A 19,243-nucleotide genomic window follows, 5' to 3' on the forward strand; every position below is an offset into this window, starting at 1 on the left:
TAAGTTTAACAATATGTGGCTGGAAAAAATCACACATTGTGATACACTAGCAGGAACCAAGGACAGATACTATGAACACAATAATACAGCTTTAGCATGTTCTGCCAATCAAGATGAATCCAGAATTCTGAAGGAGGCCGCCAGGATTATCAAAAATATCTTTTTGCCATTTCAGTCTTTTCTGACAGGAAAATATTTGATGCTGCAGCTTCTGGTTAATATCTAAATCTAGAGATAGATATAATCATCACCTTTTCTTGGAAGTATGCCTCAATTAACAATACTTAAGTACACTGTTTATTCACTTTTCATTTTCTTGATATTTTATTATTCTATTAAGTTATATTTGACTTGAAATGCTTTACAAAATTAAATTTTTCTTGTGTTAATGTTAACAAACTTGAGTAGCAGTTCCAATGTAGAATCCCAACAATGATCTACATATTAGATAAAAACATTAAACCCAAATAATTTTCACTGTTTCAAAGTGTTATTTCTTTGAATATTAAGGTACTATTTCTTTCATTACAGGCACACTGATCCATAATAGGATCAGTCAGCATGGGTTGATGATGCTAATTTGTACTATGATAAATTTTGAAAGACTGGGTCAAGTTCAAATCCAGATCTCCACAGCAATAGACATTTCTATTAATTATATATGCAAATTTGACTTGCTCCAAGATTGATCTTCTAACATCTTTCAACATAGCAGAATTTTAGTATTGACAAATAATAAATTCTACTAAAATTAAATAAAAATTGACAAAATTTAAATAATTCATCTTTTACTTAAAAGTTTTACATGTCTGGGATAATTTAACAATTCAAATACTTTTATGTATCATATTCTTACAAATTATACATAGTTAATATACAAACTTAAAATTTTAATAGCACATATAGGTGTAGGTTCAGCCCGTCTCTTCGAAATTTTTTAATGGGTAATGTTCCGAATACTGTTGAACGTGATTTTTAAAATAATCGTATTGTTCCTTCAAAATTTTTGGCATTTCGTCGTAAACTTCCATAAACATGTTGTCCACATGTGGTTTCTTCAGTTTCTCCGAACGAGCAAATGTTTGCATGACCTAAATGATATATTTGAGAATTAGTTGTTGATTATATTAATAAATAAATAAAAATTATATAAATTATTATATTTTTATTATTACTCAATTCACATTAGAGTTAACCTCTTCAGGGTCTGTACAGTAATTCCATCTGTGATTCCCTGACTTTCCCTGACCTGTTAAGGTCTCTACATTTTCCCTTTCCATTGTGTAATATTCATCCAATTCTATTTAAGACTTTTTTTTTATTAAAAAACACTTTATTCACTTACACAAAATTTTTTGTTTTTTGTAACATTAATTCTATGATGTAGCTAACTACATAATCGGACGCTTGTCACATTGTAAAATCAAATTTTCATAGCGAGGAAGCAAAAAATTCAAAATTTAAACAGAATAAATCGCGCATATTCTGAGGGACAGATCACTTATCACACCCTACTTTTGGTCCAGCACAGATACATTCAAGGTCATTACATTTCTTCCCATCCCTTCCTGAAACAATGGGAGGGTAAAGTTTTGGGGGAAAGCAGGTCGTTGTCGATAGTATTTTTGAAAACCAAACTTTAACTCTGGTGATATTTTGGTATACTTCCGAAAAATGTGTACTTCTGAAATTCCACAAGCCATCTGAAGATGAAAATTTGCTGTTAGAAAACATATCACAGTTCATCAATCCCCATCACAATTGGCAGGACTATTATCTCTACATACTGCATGTGGCCAGCAGCAAAGAATACAATGAATAAAAATACATGGATTCCATGAAGCCTGCCATGTGATCCAAAATTCTTCAGTGACAAAATGAACAGTTGAAGTTGACTATATTTGCAGCTAACATTTGATATTAATGTAGTTATTTTAATGTTAGCTGTAAATTTCCAAAGTACTGAAATTATGCTTTGCCAATTCCTGCCATATTTGATTGTGCATAAATCATTTTTATCAGCAAGAGAGATTGATGAAGCTTCTTCTCATTATTTGAACAATGTTATGCATACCTGGCAAAGGTCTAAATCACTGGAAATGTTGAGGCCAGGCATCACAATGGTTTTCCATGAATAATGACTCAAGATAAAGACTGATAGAATGATGACAAGCCAAGTTCCAGTATTATTATATCGTTAAGCTGACCGACGATTCTTTGCTTCCCCCCACGATATCAACTGACTGCAAAGGATTAATCAGATGTTGTGCAGATCAAAAAAATTGGGAGGGTTGTGTATGGGATGCAGTTGCAATTGTTTAAAGCAGTGTTTTTCAACCTTCTTGAATACGCGACCCCTTTAGAAGGTAAAAAATTCTGGCGACCCCCCAGGGCCATATTAAAACTATATCAGAAAATTAAATATGTAGTTTTTAAAATCACTTTCTGTTGAGACATAAATATTGATTGAAAAATAGTACTGTAAAATAAACAGATACAGCCTTCTCACTGAAATTGTAGGTTTTTTTATTGTAGTGTAGGACCTACAAACACTTGTCTTTTTCTTTTATCCATGACCCCTCCCAGTGTAAGGCATTGCAACCCACAGGTTGAAAAACACTGGTTTAAAGCATGAAACAATCTTTGTTATTAGAGAAAAGATAAGATGTAAATGAATAGTGTTGGTAGTTATCATGAATCAATATTTATTGGTTCAGGTGGCAGCACACTTGAAATATTCACATCAGAGTTGATGTGTTTGGTTTTCTTGAGCTCTATACAACCTACATCATTTGGCATTAGTCATTTCAGGCTTTTCTGATTCCTTTTAAATTTTTCCTTCCAATGATATAAGTTTCTTACATTTCTGCTCATATTTCCTTTGCAATTTCTTCTACTTGCACACTTATTGGCTTATAAGTTTACAAATTTTTTATGGTTATTATTGCTAAATAATAATGTAGGGCCTTTCATTCTGTACAAATCAACACCAAATTCAACGTCCTATCTCTTTGCAATCCAAAGTTATACACTTCCCAAATGGCAATGCCACAGTGTTCACATGCAACCACAAACCCCCTCACAACTGCACACCCCACTACCCACCAATTTAAATACAACCCTAAAATCAAAACATAAACCCTTAATCTAACGATTAAAATTTTGTTGGATAATCACCGAATTGGCAATATCCAAATGTCAGGATTATCATATATGGGATGAAGGAAAGTGAGGCAAATAGCTGCAGTGACAAACCAACCCGTTTATTTAATAAGTCTTACAATCTAGGGTGTCTTGTCTTCTGGAGGCTCTGGACTGTTTAGTCATTGGCTCTGGGGTGGTCAGTCGATGCTTCGATGATGTGGGAGGTCCAGTGACAAAGGGTGATAGCCGCAGTTCATACAGGATGGTGACCACACTTGGAGGTAGGGAAAAGTCTGGACAGTTGTTATCACTATCAGAGGCTGGGAGTCCTTGAGATCCAGGTTTTTAAAAGATTCTCTTCCCCAGATCTCTAGCCTTTGATTGGTCAGATTCCTATATCTAAGCAGATAACAGATCATTTCAGGCTACCAAAGGTTTGACACTGTGTTTTAATCCAATCAAGGAAAGTTAATCGCATCTTGAAACTCCTACTTGTATTTAATTGCTTCAAATTCTTATAAATCTTACACATAATCTCAGCACTGCATCTTCTTTTTTTCTCTCAATTAATAATTTTATTATTTTCTGACTTTTTATGAGCATTAAGAATCAAAGTCTGATCCCTTGATTTGACACTTTTATGATATTTTTAACATGTGAGCTTGAGTATCGCTTGGACCTCACATTTATAGCTAACGAGATATAAGAGCAATAAATCTTACCATTCTTTTGTTCACTCTAGTTTTCATACAAGAGCAACACATGGATTCCACAGTATTTGTGGATTCCCTGACTTTTTTGCTAAAAATCTTATTCTCTGATTTTCCAAGTTTGTATAGACCTTGCCTCTTTCAGCTAGTAAATTCCAATTAAATTTTCATTTTTATACAAAAATCTGCCAGAAAATTTATTCAAATTTGTTGCTATTAGACAAACAATGAATCTAAACAACTGATAACTAGTGAAATCAATTTATCATAAGCATTAATTTTAAGACTCTTTTTTTATTAAAATGTTATTGAACAATGCTATAAAAAATTTGCCATAACCAAAACAAATTTAATTTTGGACAATTTTAAGTTGATAACATTTACCATTTACTGTTTTGATAGACAGGGTAATTCAAAACATTTTATGATATATCTAATTTTGGAAGATCACGAAAAGATACTCTAAACGACTTTTAAGAATATCGCCAAAAAAAAAGACTGACTATCTCAAAATGGGAATTTACACAATTCTTAGAAATGTTTACAATAGGTGAGCTGATTGACATGTCATAAATTTTCATGTAGGTATTGCTAGTCCATTATCTCATTCAGCAACGATAACCACCTGGAGTTTTTTAAGTGTAAATGGTGAAGATGTATAGCATTTCATGGTTTGTTTCAATCTTCCCAAGCATGCAGAATGGGACTTTGTCTGGTGACTGAGTGGGCCAAACCTTCTATAAGGAAGCATTTACAAACATTACCCTGAAATATGAAATGTTCAACACTACTGACAAAATGGCTTTACATACTGGTTTAGGATGTTATCCTGATAATGTCTGTTGATCATTGTGCCCAACATAGGAACAAGTAACTTCCTGTGATCCAAAATGATTCCTGCCCAGAACATGATTGTCCAACTGAATGAGGAATGGAGGGTTGATGACATGCAACATGTCCAGACTGTCACTACATGCATTATTTATTGTTGGCATTATTGAAAGATCCATGCCATGTAACCTGTGTCCATCTGTACCTGGTCGTCATCAAGATCACCTGGCTCTCAGAGACACATCATACAATTGATTGCAAAGTGTACTCCCATGGCATTCACAAACTCAGATTACACTTTCTTGCAACAGAATTCTCAGATGGAACTTGACTTGTCATCATTCTATCAGTCTTTATCTTGAGTCATTATTCATGGAAAACCATTGTGATGCCTGGCCTCAACATTTCCAGTGATTTAGACCTTTGCCAGGTATGCATAACATTGTTCAAATAATGAGAAGAAGCTTCATCAATCTCTCTTGCTGATAAAAATGATTTATGCACATTCAAATATGGCAGGAATTGGCAAAGCATAATTTCAGTACTTTGGAAATTTACAGCTAACATTAAAATAACTACATTAATATCAAATGTTAGCTGCAAATATAGTCAACTTCAACTGTTCATTTTGTCACTGAAGAACATAAATATAGATTAGGTACATGTCTCAATTACAATCATTAGACTGAGAACTTATATCAATTTAAACTTTATACCAAAAGTTATTTTAAAAAAAGAATTTTGTATAGTAATTTGAACAAAACATACCTGTTTTTTTGTTTCTTCTTTCCATGCTTTTTCTTTTTCATCATCCCACCATCCTTGATTAATCATATAATTTCTTAAACGAGATATCGGATGATCCTTCTGGTGCCAAAATCTAACTTCGTCTACTGACCGGTAAGCTGTGCTGTCATCTGAAGTACTGTGATGTCCAATCCTTAAATATATGCAATGATAAAATAAATATTTCCTTTTTTACTATTCATAAAATAATTTTAACAACAATAAAAATCATATTTACCTATATGTCATAGCTTCTACAAGAACTGGACGTTTTTCTTCGACAGCTAACTGACGAGCTGCCTTTGTAACATTGTATACACCTAATGTGTCATTCCCATCTACTCTTATAGATGCAATACCATATCCTGGCCCTCTAGCAGCTTTTAAATATGATTATTTAGAAAATTATAATATGCAAAAAATAATTTTATCTATAGTTATACATACCTATGCCATCTCCTCTGTATTGTTCGTGAGTAGGAGTCGATATAGCATATCCATTATTCCGACTTGAGAAATAAAGAATATATTGTTATATAATTATGTAAATATGCTAAATGTACAATAATTATAACATACCAAAAAAATATAATTGGACATTCAAGAGTAGCCGCAAAATTAAATGCGGCATGTGCATCACCTTCACTGGATGCTCCTTCGCCAAAATAGCATACTACACACAATCCATTTTGTGCTCTCTTAAAAGCATATGCAGCTCCGACCGCTGAAAATGGGTAAATTTAATTCAATTTTATAAGTTTATTTTTAATAAGCAAAATACCAAAAATAAATAAATAAAATACAATTCCCAAGCAAACATACGGAATAGTTTAATTGTTCTGGAATTGATCCTGAAATTATCAAACTTTTAATATGTCTATAATATTTGTCGATTGTTAGTGTTTACACACTAAATGTCATAAAGATATTTGCATAAATTACTTTGTTTAAAATGCTTAAACTTTGTAAGAGTTGAACAAAAGTATGGAATTATTTTTTTATTATTGCTATTGCTGATTTAAACATCAAATACTACATTAGACAGTGGTGTTTGATGACTCAATAATCAAAAACATGAGAGAGAATTTTCTGCATATTTTTCAATTGTTGACACATCAAACATTATTTTTATTCATAAAATAATAATAATTTTGTGAACAAAATTTTTCTCTTCTTTTTTTCTAGTTATTTGTTGTTTGTTTATTGCAGTTCATTTTTTTCAAAGCAATATTTCAAACAGCATTCAGATTACGTCAAAGACTTCTCAAAAACAAACAAATTGATTATCTTAATATTTTNTTGAGTGATAACCTATTTCTGCTAGCCTTGTCCTTGCCATAGTGTCCGATATATTAATACCTGTTGAAAGTGTTTGGAATGTTCTGAAGAAAATAATGACTAAAAAGAGCTACAACCTAGAAGTATTAAAAAAGACAGTCCTGTGGAATCATGTTTACAAGTTGATCTAGAACTGTGTAAAAAACTTATTTCTACAATACCATAAAAAATTATGATTGTAATTAGGGCAAAAGCAGCCCTGTAAAATATTAATTGTCAGTATTCTACACTTTTGCTTAATGTTTTTCAGGATTCCATACTTTTGTTCAACTCTTACTTTCTTTAAAATGCTGCAATTTATGCAAATAGCTTTATAATCATTTTATGCAAATAGCTGATTCATCATCACCCAGAGCAAACCGCTCAACCTAAACAGGTGAAATTTGGTACACAGTTAGGGTACGTCATGGAAATGCACACTAAGAAGGGATTTTCCAAAATTCCCCATCGGGGGAGAGGGAGAGCATGAAGGCTAAACCAGAAGAACGGTTTCTACTGTAATATTTTAGATGCAATTTTTTGTTTTTAACTGCGTTTTAGTAGGGTACGCCATGGGAATGCACACTAACAAGGAATTTGTCGAAATTCCCCAGCGGGGGGAGAGGGAGATCATTAAAGCTTAACCAGAAGAACGGTTTCTACTGTACTATTTTTGATGCGATTTTTTGTTTTTAACTGCGTTTTAGTAGGGTACACCATGGGAATGCAGGCTAAGAAGGGATTTTTTGAAATCCCCATGGGGGGAGAGAGAGCATTTCATTTCAGACATTGTTATAAATATTTTTATATATTTCAATTTTTTAACCAAATATTCGAACCACTTTAAATTTGAATTTCTTTCTGCTTATTGGTTCAATTATAGAACGATTGTACATGTTCCAGAAAATTCATCAAATTGAAACAGTTCGTTTGATTCTTGGCAATTCTCATCATTTTCAGTGGTAGGTGTTATATAACAATTACTATGGTTGTTGAAATACTGAATATAAATAGGGTTTGCTTGCAAATCCTCCGCGGGCGAAGTCGCAGGTAACAGCTAGTACTTTAATATGTCTATTATATTTGTCAATTGCTAAAAGTTCAATAATAGTTTTGATGGTTTGATTATTTCAGGATTAAAATAATTTTCCACAACAATTACAAAATAATCCAATATTTTTCTCAAGGGGTTTATATATTTAGTTAATGTGAAATAACATCAAGTAGAAGGTTAGTATTGATTTCTGTAAAATTTAAAGTATTCAAAAGTGATAAAATGTTTTCATTTTTGGCTCTTTCTACCCTATGAGCACTAAGAGTTTTTTCTTCTCCATATCCATCATGGATTTTGCCAGACTCACAGCGGGGGGTAGCTTGGTAGTGAGAAGGGAGCCTAACATATCTAGGACAAGCTACTCATAAAATAATTCTTGGAATTACTTGTCCAGAATCAATCTCAGATCTCATAATAGTAGGTTGACACCTTAACCACCTTGATCATCCAAATGTCACCATTACTTTATTTACAAAGTACAATAATTAGGATAGTTTGAAAAATTCTATTTCAATTCAGCTTCTCATTTAAAAATAGGCCTCATTACAGAAAACATCTTTTAAATATTTTAATTAATATAATTCTATATAACAGCATTACTTTATATAATTGGAATTAAATAGAAATCAAAATATGCTTAGAAGTGATTATGATAATTAATAAAAATATATATTAGAAATTGATATGATTGATCTCTAACTTGATCAAGAAATTAATTCTTGTTCAATTAATTATGGAGGCAAATATTTATATTCTTTGATTCAGCACAATTTACCAACAAGAATTGGGAAATGGCAAATACCAAACATTTACCGTGAGTAAACCATCCACGCTGCTCAGTATTCGCCAAATGTTTGCTTAGCATTCAGTGAATAGCAGATGAGCGGACGTGCTCTTGCATTATGTTCATATAAACGTAACTTCTTGTTATTCTGTTTATATTAATATTTTATTTTAATTACCTTGAGGCATTTGAGTTGCCAATGTTGAAGATATAGTTACAAAATTCAAATCTCTTGCACCATAATGCACTGGCATTTGTTTTCCTTTCCCTATGTCGCCACAATTACCAAAACATTGATTCATAAAATTATCAAGAGTAAATCCCCGCCACATCAAGACTCCTACAAAGTGAAAATATTCTAATTAGTTCATTTTATATTATACTAAAATTGAAATAAATATACATGCAAATAAAGCCACAGACATTGAATTATTTACATTTATTATTAAAGATATAAAAAAAGTAATTTTAAGCATATATTTTCTATAATGTTTGCATAGAATTGTAATAACTATAAAGGTCATACCAGCTTCTCTATATTGTCCAAATACTAAATCTCCAGGATCAAGAGCAGCTGCACTACCAAAATGAGTTCCTTCCTCTCCGTAATTTGTCATATAGAATGAAATTCTACCTTGACGCTGAGATTCATATAAAATGCGATCCATTGTATTTAAAGTTGTCATACCTCTATACATTTTGAGTACAGTCTCTTTGTCAAGCTTAAAAATAATTTTTTTAATGAAATATTTTTAATTAAAAATTTTAATTATAAATAATTCAAATACCTTTGGATCTAATTCTTTATTTAATATATTTCCTTCCCTGTTCATTAGCCTATAGACTGGAATTCCATCATATATATCTGGTTGTACAAATTCAATAGTTTCTGTCCATCTTGATTTTGCTCCTAAAAATTCTGGACGGTCAACTTCGTCTAACTTCTGAACTTGTTGAGCAGAAGGCTCCTACATATAAAATTTCATATTCTTGATATTATTTTCAAAATATTATTCAAAAATCCTAATATGGTTTATCATTGTAGTTTTTAATAACTCCAAAATTAAATTACAGGATAATAACAAATTACTTCATTGAAATAAACAATATTGATGTCTGGTTGGCCGAGCAGTTAAGATGGCAGCCTACCACTCTGAGTACCCAGGATCAAATCCAGATTGGTCCTAGGAATTTTTCAGAGGAAGTTCTTACAGCTATATCAGGTTCTGTCCCTCACCACAGGCCTTACCAAACCCATAATGGGCTTGCCAAAAGAGACCCTCTTAGTACTCACAGAACAGAGTTTTAAAAATATATAAAATAAAATAAACATCTATAACAGACCACAGTTACCTAGCAACTGCTTTGTGTTGACAATATTAAAACATTTAAAGTTAATTCAGCCCGATGATACACTACAAACTCAAAAGTGCTTGCCAATATGCCAATTCTATATTGTTTACTCAAATAAAGTAGTTTTATTTTGATTAAAAACTAAAATTTAAATAAAAAATAGCAATTCTGGAAAATTTCACCCAAATATTTTGTTCCAAAATAAAACCAAACACTACAGTTTTAATATATTATGTTGAGTTATGCCAAAAATGTGTCATATACTTGTACAATTAAAGGAATGAAAGTGATTTAACAGGAATTAAACAGTATATTTAAACAGTTTAACAGTTAAAATTAATATCATTGGTATTCAAGTTTCTCTTCACTAAAAACTACATCAATACCAGATGAGTGAAGTGAGTATGCTAATGAGAGGGACATTCTTTTGCATCTGTAAAATTATATCATATTTGATGGCAACTTGCAACACTTATTTTATTTTTATCATTAAATTCTTTTCTATCAACAAGTTCCCAGAACACGTTTTTGAATTCTACCACACGTGGGTGTATGTTGTGGCAGCCATTAAGATACTGCTAGTTGTTAGTATAGGTCTGCAATTTTTAGTTTTTCATTGGTGACATACATTATAAAACCAGTTCAGGTACTGTACATATTGTGCAGTGATTGGCTTCCTTAATAGCCAGAGAGTTCTTTGTAAGTGGTTTGAAGCCATATGTACAGGAAAACATGATGCATCGAGATTGTCCATGTATTCAATCGTTCCAGTTGCATTTATTTACACGTGATGAAAATTTAAGAAGAGAATGGATAACCAGCCATGAATGTACAGTACATCCAGCTAGATAAATAATTTTTCCATCATTAGACACACAAGTCCATACAGAATGATTACATGCAGGTAGTGTTTGCGATGGTTCTACATTTGTCTCAAGGACACAAGTATTTTGTGACAATTTACTAATTAATTAAAATTTCACCTACTTTACCACTTGAAAAATAATTATAAGTGTGAAGACTCCTATAATTAAGCATTTCTTGGTAATCATAGGCTTTACTTTTAAAGTAAGATATTCAAATGTAACTGGATATTCCAAAGGTGGCCATTCTCTTATGTCATTATTCCACAATTTTATAATACTAATTAGCAAAAATGACCGTCCATCTGAAAATAAATTAGAAAATACAAATTTGTACCAGGAACTATGCAAAAATCTGAAAACTTCGCATTAGACTTAATTCTATTATGATCTGTAAATATTTTGGACTATTTTTATGAATTAAATGGCGATTATATATATTTCCTGGTAGATAATAACTGGAATATTAGTAAAATTTTAGAAGCAAATTTTGCCAATTATTTTCTAGAAACAAAACAAAAAATAAAATTAGTAGTAAAAACAAGTAATTTCAAAATCAATTATATTCTCAATTCTATAGTTCTAGTTACCTAGGTCTTGTAGTATCTTAATGGTGGCACCACAGTATGGGAAAATACACGAACCTTCTCTGGAAACTTGTGGATATATTCTTAGAAATATACTTTCCAAGTTTCACTAAATTTATATATTTAATAATTACATCTTCATTATACTATTCCTGCTAATTTGCAATTTCATATTGCTCTGCTGTGTCATATCCTGTATTATAAGCATGCATTTTGTATACAGTTAAATTTAGTTAATTTTAATTTACTCATATCTAATGTTTTGCTGTAGCATACAATATAATTTAATATATTACATTAAAATTTACTACTACTACAGATTTATTCTTTAAAAGAAAAAGACTTTCTAGAAAATTACATTCTTAACATTTAACACTTTTATTGCAGTAAACATTCAAACGTCAATGAAAAATCAATAGTATATTTTCTATATCTCGATGCTTGTCCTTTAGACGTTTTTTTAATGTTCAGCAAAGTAAAAATTTTAAATTTCATATGTTTAGCGCATTACAAATTATGAACAATATAATATATATTAACTTTCATAATTACAATGTAATATATCAAACTTATTTTTATTTCTTAGTCAAAAAATTATCTTATTTGAAAGCAGTATTTTAATTTTATATAGAAATACCAATTTACATTATAAAAAATCTTATTCAAAAACTTTTTATAGTTTTTTTAAAACAAAAAATAAATGTTTCTTCATTTGTATTACCAGCATTAATCATAATTCTTAGAAATAACATCTACATATAGTTACTGCTTTAGTGGAGCGCATGCATTCTAAAAAAATCCCTAGCATTCTTAAGCATTTTCAACTCATCCTCGAGATTCTGAGGACGAGAGGGTTTGAATGCACTCTGATAAAGCAGAATTGTACATTTATTATCAGTGTACTAAATTATAAATAACTTTCTTACTAGTTAAATTATTATGTATATAACACTCAAATTGGTAAAATAACTCCTAATCAAGAAAACTAAAACTGCTGTAAGAGAAAAACTCTAAGCATACTCAACCTTCCGAGTATAAAGAACTTTATTGAAATAAGCGTCAATACAATCGCCACTAAACTACTGATATAAAGCATTCTATTAGTTTTAAACCTGACGATGACTGTTAAAAATGAAAGAAAATGTTTGTTTTTCGTTTAATTAAAATATAATTCACACTGGTTATCGATAATTACGTATGTTACTAACATCAATAAGAGTCAAAAACATCGAAGCTCATTTTTTGAGGTTTTGTTTGATTTTTATCTCCATTAATGTAATGAATAAGCAGAAATTAGTTTTCCAGATGTGAGACAAATGGAAGTCTTTTTAATAAAAAGCTATCACGAAGAAGACACTTTGTAATGCCGAAAACATTTGAAAGAAAAATATATGTTTGAACTTTGGATATATATATTTTCATTCATAAATCTCACAACCAGAAAACTGATTTCTGTTCATCAATAACATGAAAACATTGTATACCATTTTACAAATTCAATACTCCATTAAAGCAATTATGAATTTTGTTAATCTTGTTATCTGGACTTTTGATATGTTCAGTTTTAATTGCTTAGCTTCTGATGTTTATCTTCACTTTCATATTGCTAAAATCAATGAAAATAATGGCCACAGAACTAAATCATCATCCATCTAGAAAATTTGATTAAACTGACAATGTAGTCATGAAAACAGTATGTTAACTGTTATGAGACATGATTTTTGAAGTATATAAAAGATCTGATGTAAATAATCCAATCCAATCCAATCTAGACAATATAATCAGCTGACTGACTGTATATGAATGAAATAAACAATTTCAATATAAATCAAAGATAAAAATTTGGTTTTTTTATCCCATACACAATATTTAAACATAAATGAATTAATATATCAACGCTCACGCTTGCAGAAGTGCAAAATTTAGCCGTTAATCTTCTGTTTATCCGGAGAAAAGATCGAAGCATCACATGTGCCATATTGACTCGCCACTCATTTCAGCAACAGCAACGTGACGTCACGATTTTAATCAATTACGAATGCTCTAAATTTATATTGTCGAATCTCTAATATATTAATTATTATTAATAATAATATTTAGTATGTTAATAAATAATTAAATCGTAATAATATCTAACATTTTAATATAAATAAATAGAAAGAGAAATAACTACATTTGGCAACACTTAAGCGAAATGTTTTTTTTACATGTGTTTTCGGGCATGTGTACACTCGTCCCTTTAATCTTAGTTTAATCAGAAGATTAAAGTTAAATGTAAAATAACTGCTTCGTGATGGTTGAAGCTTGGTATATGGATGATTCTGATGCCGATCAAAGGCACGAACATCATTTGAATCCTAAAAAATATGTTAATTTAGAAGAATTAAAATCTAAAACTGGAGTTTTATATTGGCCAGTAAGTTAAAATTTACGTAAAATTATATATATACGATTTCGTATTAAATCTCATAATTATCTCCTTTTAGATAAATGTGGATAATATAGAAAAAGAAGGTAAATTAGCTGAAATCAAGAAGGACAGAGGTTATAATTATGAAGATATGTTGATATGTTCCAAAGAAAAGTTGCCTGATTATGAAAACAAGGTCAGCTTTGCACAATATCACGACTTCTTTGATAGGTTGATTTCTTATGTAATTAAAAAAAATTTAATTGTCATTGTTCAACTTCTACTAGATTGATATAAACGGTAATTACACACCATAAAAACCTTAAGTCACCAGTAAAAAAACTTTAAATATACTTAATTTTCAGACAGACATTTTAGATCTTCTACTAAGAACAACTTCAGGTCTCTTTAAAGTCTACAGCAGGGGTTCCCAACCTTTTTCTTCCATTGACCCACATATAGAAACTATTCTTTTCAGTTGACCCCCTTAAAATTTTGCTATTTCCCAAGATTTTGCATAATACCTTGTATACCAAGCAAATTATTAAATCAGTTAATTAATTTTCCATATGATTGTTTTTGTTATTTGAAAACTACCTGAAATTTTTGGAAAAATACAATAAGTATCTGGTATTTCCATCCATCCTCAATTGACCTCCAGGAAGTCCATATTAACCCTGTTGAGAATCACTGCTCTACAGCTCTTATAAGATTCCAACAGCCAATTGGAAATTCAATTTTGAAATGTTAGAGACTTGAAGATGAACTTAGTAGATCAAAAATAATTGAAAATTAAGTATATTAATATTACAAAACACCTTTCTCACTTTTTCTAGCAAATTTTAATTAAACTAATGTTTTTAGCTATTTTGAATAGCCTTACTCGGGTTTAATTAATCAAAATTATGTTAAACCTGAGGAAGGCTATTCAAAATAGCTGAAAACATTAGTTCGTTTAATTAAAATTTGCTAGAAAAAGTGAGAAAGATGTTTTGTAATATTATCTAGAAGTTCTAGCTTACTGAGCATAGAATAAGTATATTAAAGTTCTTTACTGGTGATTTTTATATATTTCTATGGTATGTAATTATTGTTTGTCATTTATTATTAAATTGATAGGTAATATGTAATGATAGTTAAAATATGCTTATAGTTAGATATATGTCTCTGTTTTCTCCTATTTTTAACCATGAAAAACAGAATAAAATTTTAAATACTGCTATTTTATAGGTTCTCTAATGCAATATAATTAATTTAAAGCTCAATATATAAATAATCTTTTAGCCATAAATGAAGCTCTGAATGAGGCTGTTGGATCAGAGCTGTAGACTGTGTCCATAAGAGTAAAAAAGTCAAGAAAACTGATGGTTTGTGTGTGACCTTTTGTGAGATATAGCCCCCCAGAAATTGGCCTATCTGGAATCTTGAAGATCCTCAAAAATGAGGTAAAATTTAAAAATGAAAAATCCAGAATTATATCTCAAAACAATGATAAAAATTAATTATTTTTCCCTTTTGCTAGAGATGACTGAAGTTCATAAAACACAAAAATGCAATAGCACTAACTACTTCTAGAGCATGATTGAAATCATGCTGTGTGCTCCATTAAATCTATCACATGTTTAACAAGTATCCCAGTCAAAAACTTTTGAGGCAAATATCTCACCAATGGTCACAGTTAGATTTAGTGTTCCTTTGGCTTTTTGGATCATCTAAACTGATCCAATCCCTCTAATTTACAATTCCAATTTTACCAAATGGATTTAAGTTGGTCTATTTTTAGATCCATTTTTCACTCTCTTAAAAATTGTCCCAGTTTCAGCGAAAAATAATGTGATCACACTATTTTTAGTCCATATTTTTAACTTTTATTCATTCATTAATTTCATAATAAGTAGTTTGGAAATTTTAAAGATGCTTTTTTCCAATTATATTAGAATCATCCATGGAAATCTATCAGAATTTATAATAATATGATCTACTATTTAATCATAGCAGAATAATTTCTGAGATTTAAACTTTATTTTACATCAATATATTTCAGTGGTGATATGCAGAAAATATAGAGATATAGTTATACAAATAAAATTTTGAAAAAAAAAAATAATAATAATAATTTTATAAATTTTGCAATGGAATTGTTTTTTTATTTTTATTTATATTTAAAGCTCAAGTTTTTTAATATTCTGTTCGTATAAGCAATTGTCGCTTGTTTGAAAACTTTAAAAACGAAATATTCTATGTTGAATTTTGCTTATTAAAAAAACTTTATCAAAATATTTTTAAAATTATTTTAAAAAATAAATAATTTAGAGAAAGAAAAATGAAAACTTGATATGACTCCTTAAGTAAACATTATTGGTTAAGAAATACCTTTATTTCACTTAGGATTTATGAATCAGAAAATATATACAGATAGAGTTATGTAATCCATTTATGTTTATAAAATATATAAGTATATAAAAATTACATAGAATTTAAATATCTTGATCTTAGAATAATTTGCTTTTTTCTTACTTTTATTTTGATTTTCTATTTAATATTTTTTTTTTTAATAAACAGAAATTAAAGGAATAGTTTTTTCTTATTCAAATTCATTACTTATTCTACAGATCCAAAATGATGATAAAATATTTCTTACGTGTTAAATTTTTATAAACAGAATTATATCAGTTTAAAGATTAGCCTTTTTATATATGATAAAGCCAGACTTGCCACTCAATCACATCGCCACTTTATCTCCATAGAACAAACCAGTCCATTTTGTTATAGGTAAACAATACCAGATTGCAAATAGTTTTTGGCATATATGTAATAATGTTAACAATAATAATAATAAAAACTTTGAAAAATAAATTTTATTTAGAAAATTTAATTAAAATTAAAATATTTTTGTGTGTTAAATAAAAACTAAAAGAATGTCGTGTAATTAAAATTAGATGTATATTTTTACGTAATAAATGAAATATTTTAGAAAATAAGCAGAAAATGAGCAATTATTTATTGTGACATTGTCACAATGCTATGCTGCAATTTTTAATCTTCTTTGAATTATCCAATACATGTAAAACAGTACTTAGACTTAGTCTTGTAGGCTTTATAAAGAAGTTTTGAGATTTAAAAACATTATTGTAATACAGTAAAATACTATATTTATTTATATTTTTGCAATAAATGAGAGTACAGGTAACCCCCGTATAACACGGTAGTTACAGCTATTTAAACTGATCTCTTAGATCAGTTTAAATAGCCTTAGATTTAATTAATTTTTAGATTATTATGATTATAACTGTATACTAAACAATGCAGTTTCACAAATAACGATGGTTTTATGTTCAGAATTTATTTAAGTAATCAATTCTTTTAGTTTACATTTCTTCATAATGAGAAGTAAGTCATATTATGTTCTAATATGATTATTTAAAATATATTATTAAATCAGATTAACCTGTATGATCTTATTTATTTAAAATTTAAGATATTTTAATTAATTTATCATACAGTAATTAAAAAAAAAATTTATATATAAAACTTCTTTTATTTAGATTTATGTGTAAATAATCTATCTTTTAATGCAGTTAAAAATATTTTATAATGAGCATCTTCATGCTGACGAGGAAATTAGATTAGTATTGGAAGGAAGTGGGTACTTTGATGTACGAGACAATGAAGATAAGTGGATTCGGATCAAGGTAACAAAGGGAGATTTGTTAGTGCTTCCAGCAGGAATTTATCATCGATTTACTTTGGATTTTGATGTAAGAAATTAAATATTTCTTGTCAATTTACTATGCTTTCTTGTTGTTAACATTATTTTTTGTTAGCTAAATATTTAATACCATTTATTAATATTCCTTGAAAAACTAACATCTTCATTCACTTCCTCTCCTTTTTTCAGTAAGCCAACATACTGTTTCTGTTTAAATTTGGTAGTTGTCTTTTTACCTTTGCTAATTGTTTAATTAGTTTATAATTATGTAATTTCTCCTCATATTAAAATCTTAATAGTATCAATAAGAATGGTGATACCAACAACAAAGGAAGAATTATGTGCTCAATAGGTTCAAAACAATTTTATGGAAAACAGTGATACAGACAGCTTATAAAAAAGTGATTTTTGGACAAATCACTCTTTTATGCATAACATATTGATAGGCTTAAATTGCTATTCATTTTCCAAACTCATACTTTTGTGTTTTTTCAACCAACAAACGACTTGAGCTATTAAACAGTGGTATTTTTTTTTACCAGTATTTAGCTTCATAACATCAGTCTGTCAAAAAAGGAACCACCATTTATTCACTTTGTGTACCAGAATACAAACTTTTTGATGACCGATCTTTCTTTGTAGGCTACTTGGCCATCAAAATTAAAACATCCTTTCAAAAGACAGAAAATTATCTAATTAAAAATACAAATTTAAAAATTGGAATTTTTTAAAATATACCTCGTACAAATTTATAATATTTATTTTCAGATAAATAATAAATTATGTATCATTCGGTCTTGTAATTCAATAGAACAAATATAATAGTGAAAAAATTACATCAGTTTTGTTTTTTTCTAAATCTGTCACTCATCACACACTTAACACATGTATTAATGAACTAATTTAAAATTGAAATAAGTCTAAGACAAATTAATAGCTGTAATCTTCAGTGTTGTATTTTAATAAATTTTTGTTTTAATTTTCTATTTTCAAAAATGTAATTTTAAAAATACGGCTTATAATCAGAATATAAATATCAAAAAATTCCTGTTTAAATCATACTCTTCTGGTAATTGCTATTTTTATTAATTATTTTTTGATTATGATTAAATAAATAAAGAATAATATTGTTAGTAAGATATAATTGAATGCATATATGCAATTATTTCTTATATTCCATATTAACAATATTAAAAGAAATAATCTCTGATTACATCTTTCATATTTACTTTTTAAATTACTTATGTAATTATATTGTAATATCTTTTAAATAGAACTACATTAAAGTCAACAGATTATTCTGTGGTGAACCAGTCTGGACTGCAGTTCCAAGACCAGCCGAAGAACATCCTGCTAGAGAGAAGTATTTGAAAGCTTTGCATTGTGAAATGGCAAAATAAACTTAATTAAGATACATTTACTGAAATATGCTCCAGTGTATTCATATATAAACAGTAAATTTCTAATATTTTTATATTAAGTTGAACAGAATAATCTAGACAATTCTGATGATTTTATAAAAATATTTTTATTTGTATTTTTCTAAACATAAATACTGTATTATTGTTAAGAAATTATATCTGCTATATATGGAATGTTTTAATAAAAGAAATAAATTTGCATTTGAAATAATTTTACATTAATAGCATGATAAATTATGATATCAAATGTATATTTTTTCTTTTTCTATATATA

The 19,243-nt window shown here is 29.0% G+C and overlaps 2 protein-coding genes across 2 annotated transcripts; one reads left to right on the forward strand and one right to left on the reverse strand.

Moving 5' to 3' along the window:
• Positions 1–770: 770 nt before the first annotated feature.
• LOC111639232 (2-oxoisovalerate dehydrogenase subunit alpha, mitochondrial-like) lies at positions 771–13,458 on the reverse strand. Its single transcript, XM_023385030.1, has 9 exons — positions 13,333–13,458; positions 9,415–9,594; positions 9,153–9,348; positions 8,805–8,966; positions 6,051–6,195; positions 5,919–5,980; positions 5,710–5,851; positions 5,454–5,625; positions 771–1,091 (listed from the first exon to the last, which is right to left on the reverse strand). Exons 1-9 carry the CDS (start codon positions 13,405–13,407, stop codon positions 915–917), a joined length of 1,311 nt encoding a protein of 436 aa, XP_023240798.1. The 5' UTR covers positions 13,408–13,458; the 3' UTR covers positions 771–914.
• A 167-nt stretch (positions 13,459–13,625) lies between these two features.
• LOC111639233 (1,2-dihydroxy-3-keto-5-methylthiopentene dioxygenase-like) lies at positions 13,626–19,160 on the forward strand. The gene is made up of 4 exons (XM_023385031.1): positions 13,626–13,845; positions 13,916–14,035; positions 17,418–17,597; positions 18,823–19,160. Exons 1-4 carry the CDS (start codon positions 13,723–13,725, stop codon positions 18,946–18,948), a joined length of 549 nt encoding a protein of 182 aa, XP_023240799.1. The 5' UTR covers positions 13,626–13,722; the 3' UTR covers positions 18,949–19,160.
• Positions 19,161–19,243: the final 83 nt, after the last annotated feature.

The sequence above is a fragment of the Centruroides sculpturatus genome, unplaced genomic scaffold, assembly GCF_000671375.1.
Source record: "Centruroides sculpturatus isolate CEXI.00-Female unplaced genomic scaffold, Cexi_2.0 scaffold1311, whole genome shotgun sequence".
Classification (NCBI taxonomy): domain Eukaryota; kingdom Metazoa; phylum Arthropoda; class Arachnida; order Scorpiones; family Buthidae; genus Centruroides; species Centruroides sculpturatus.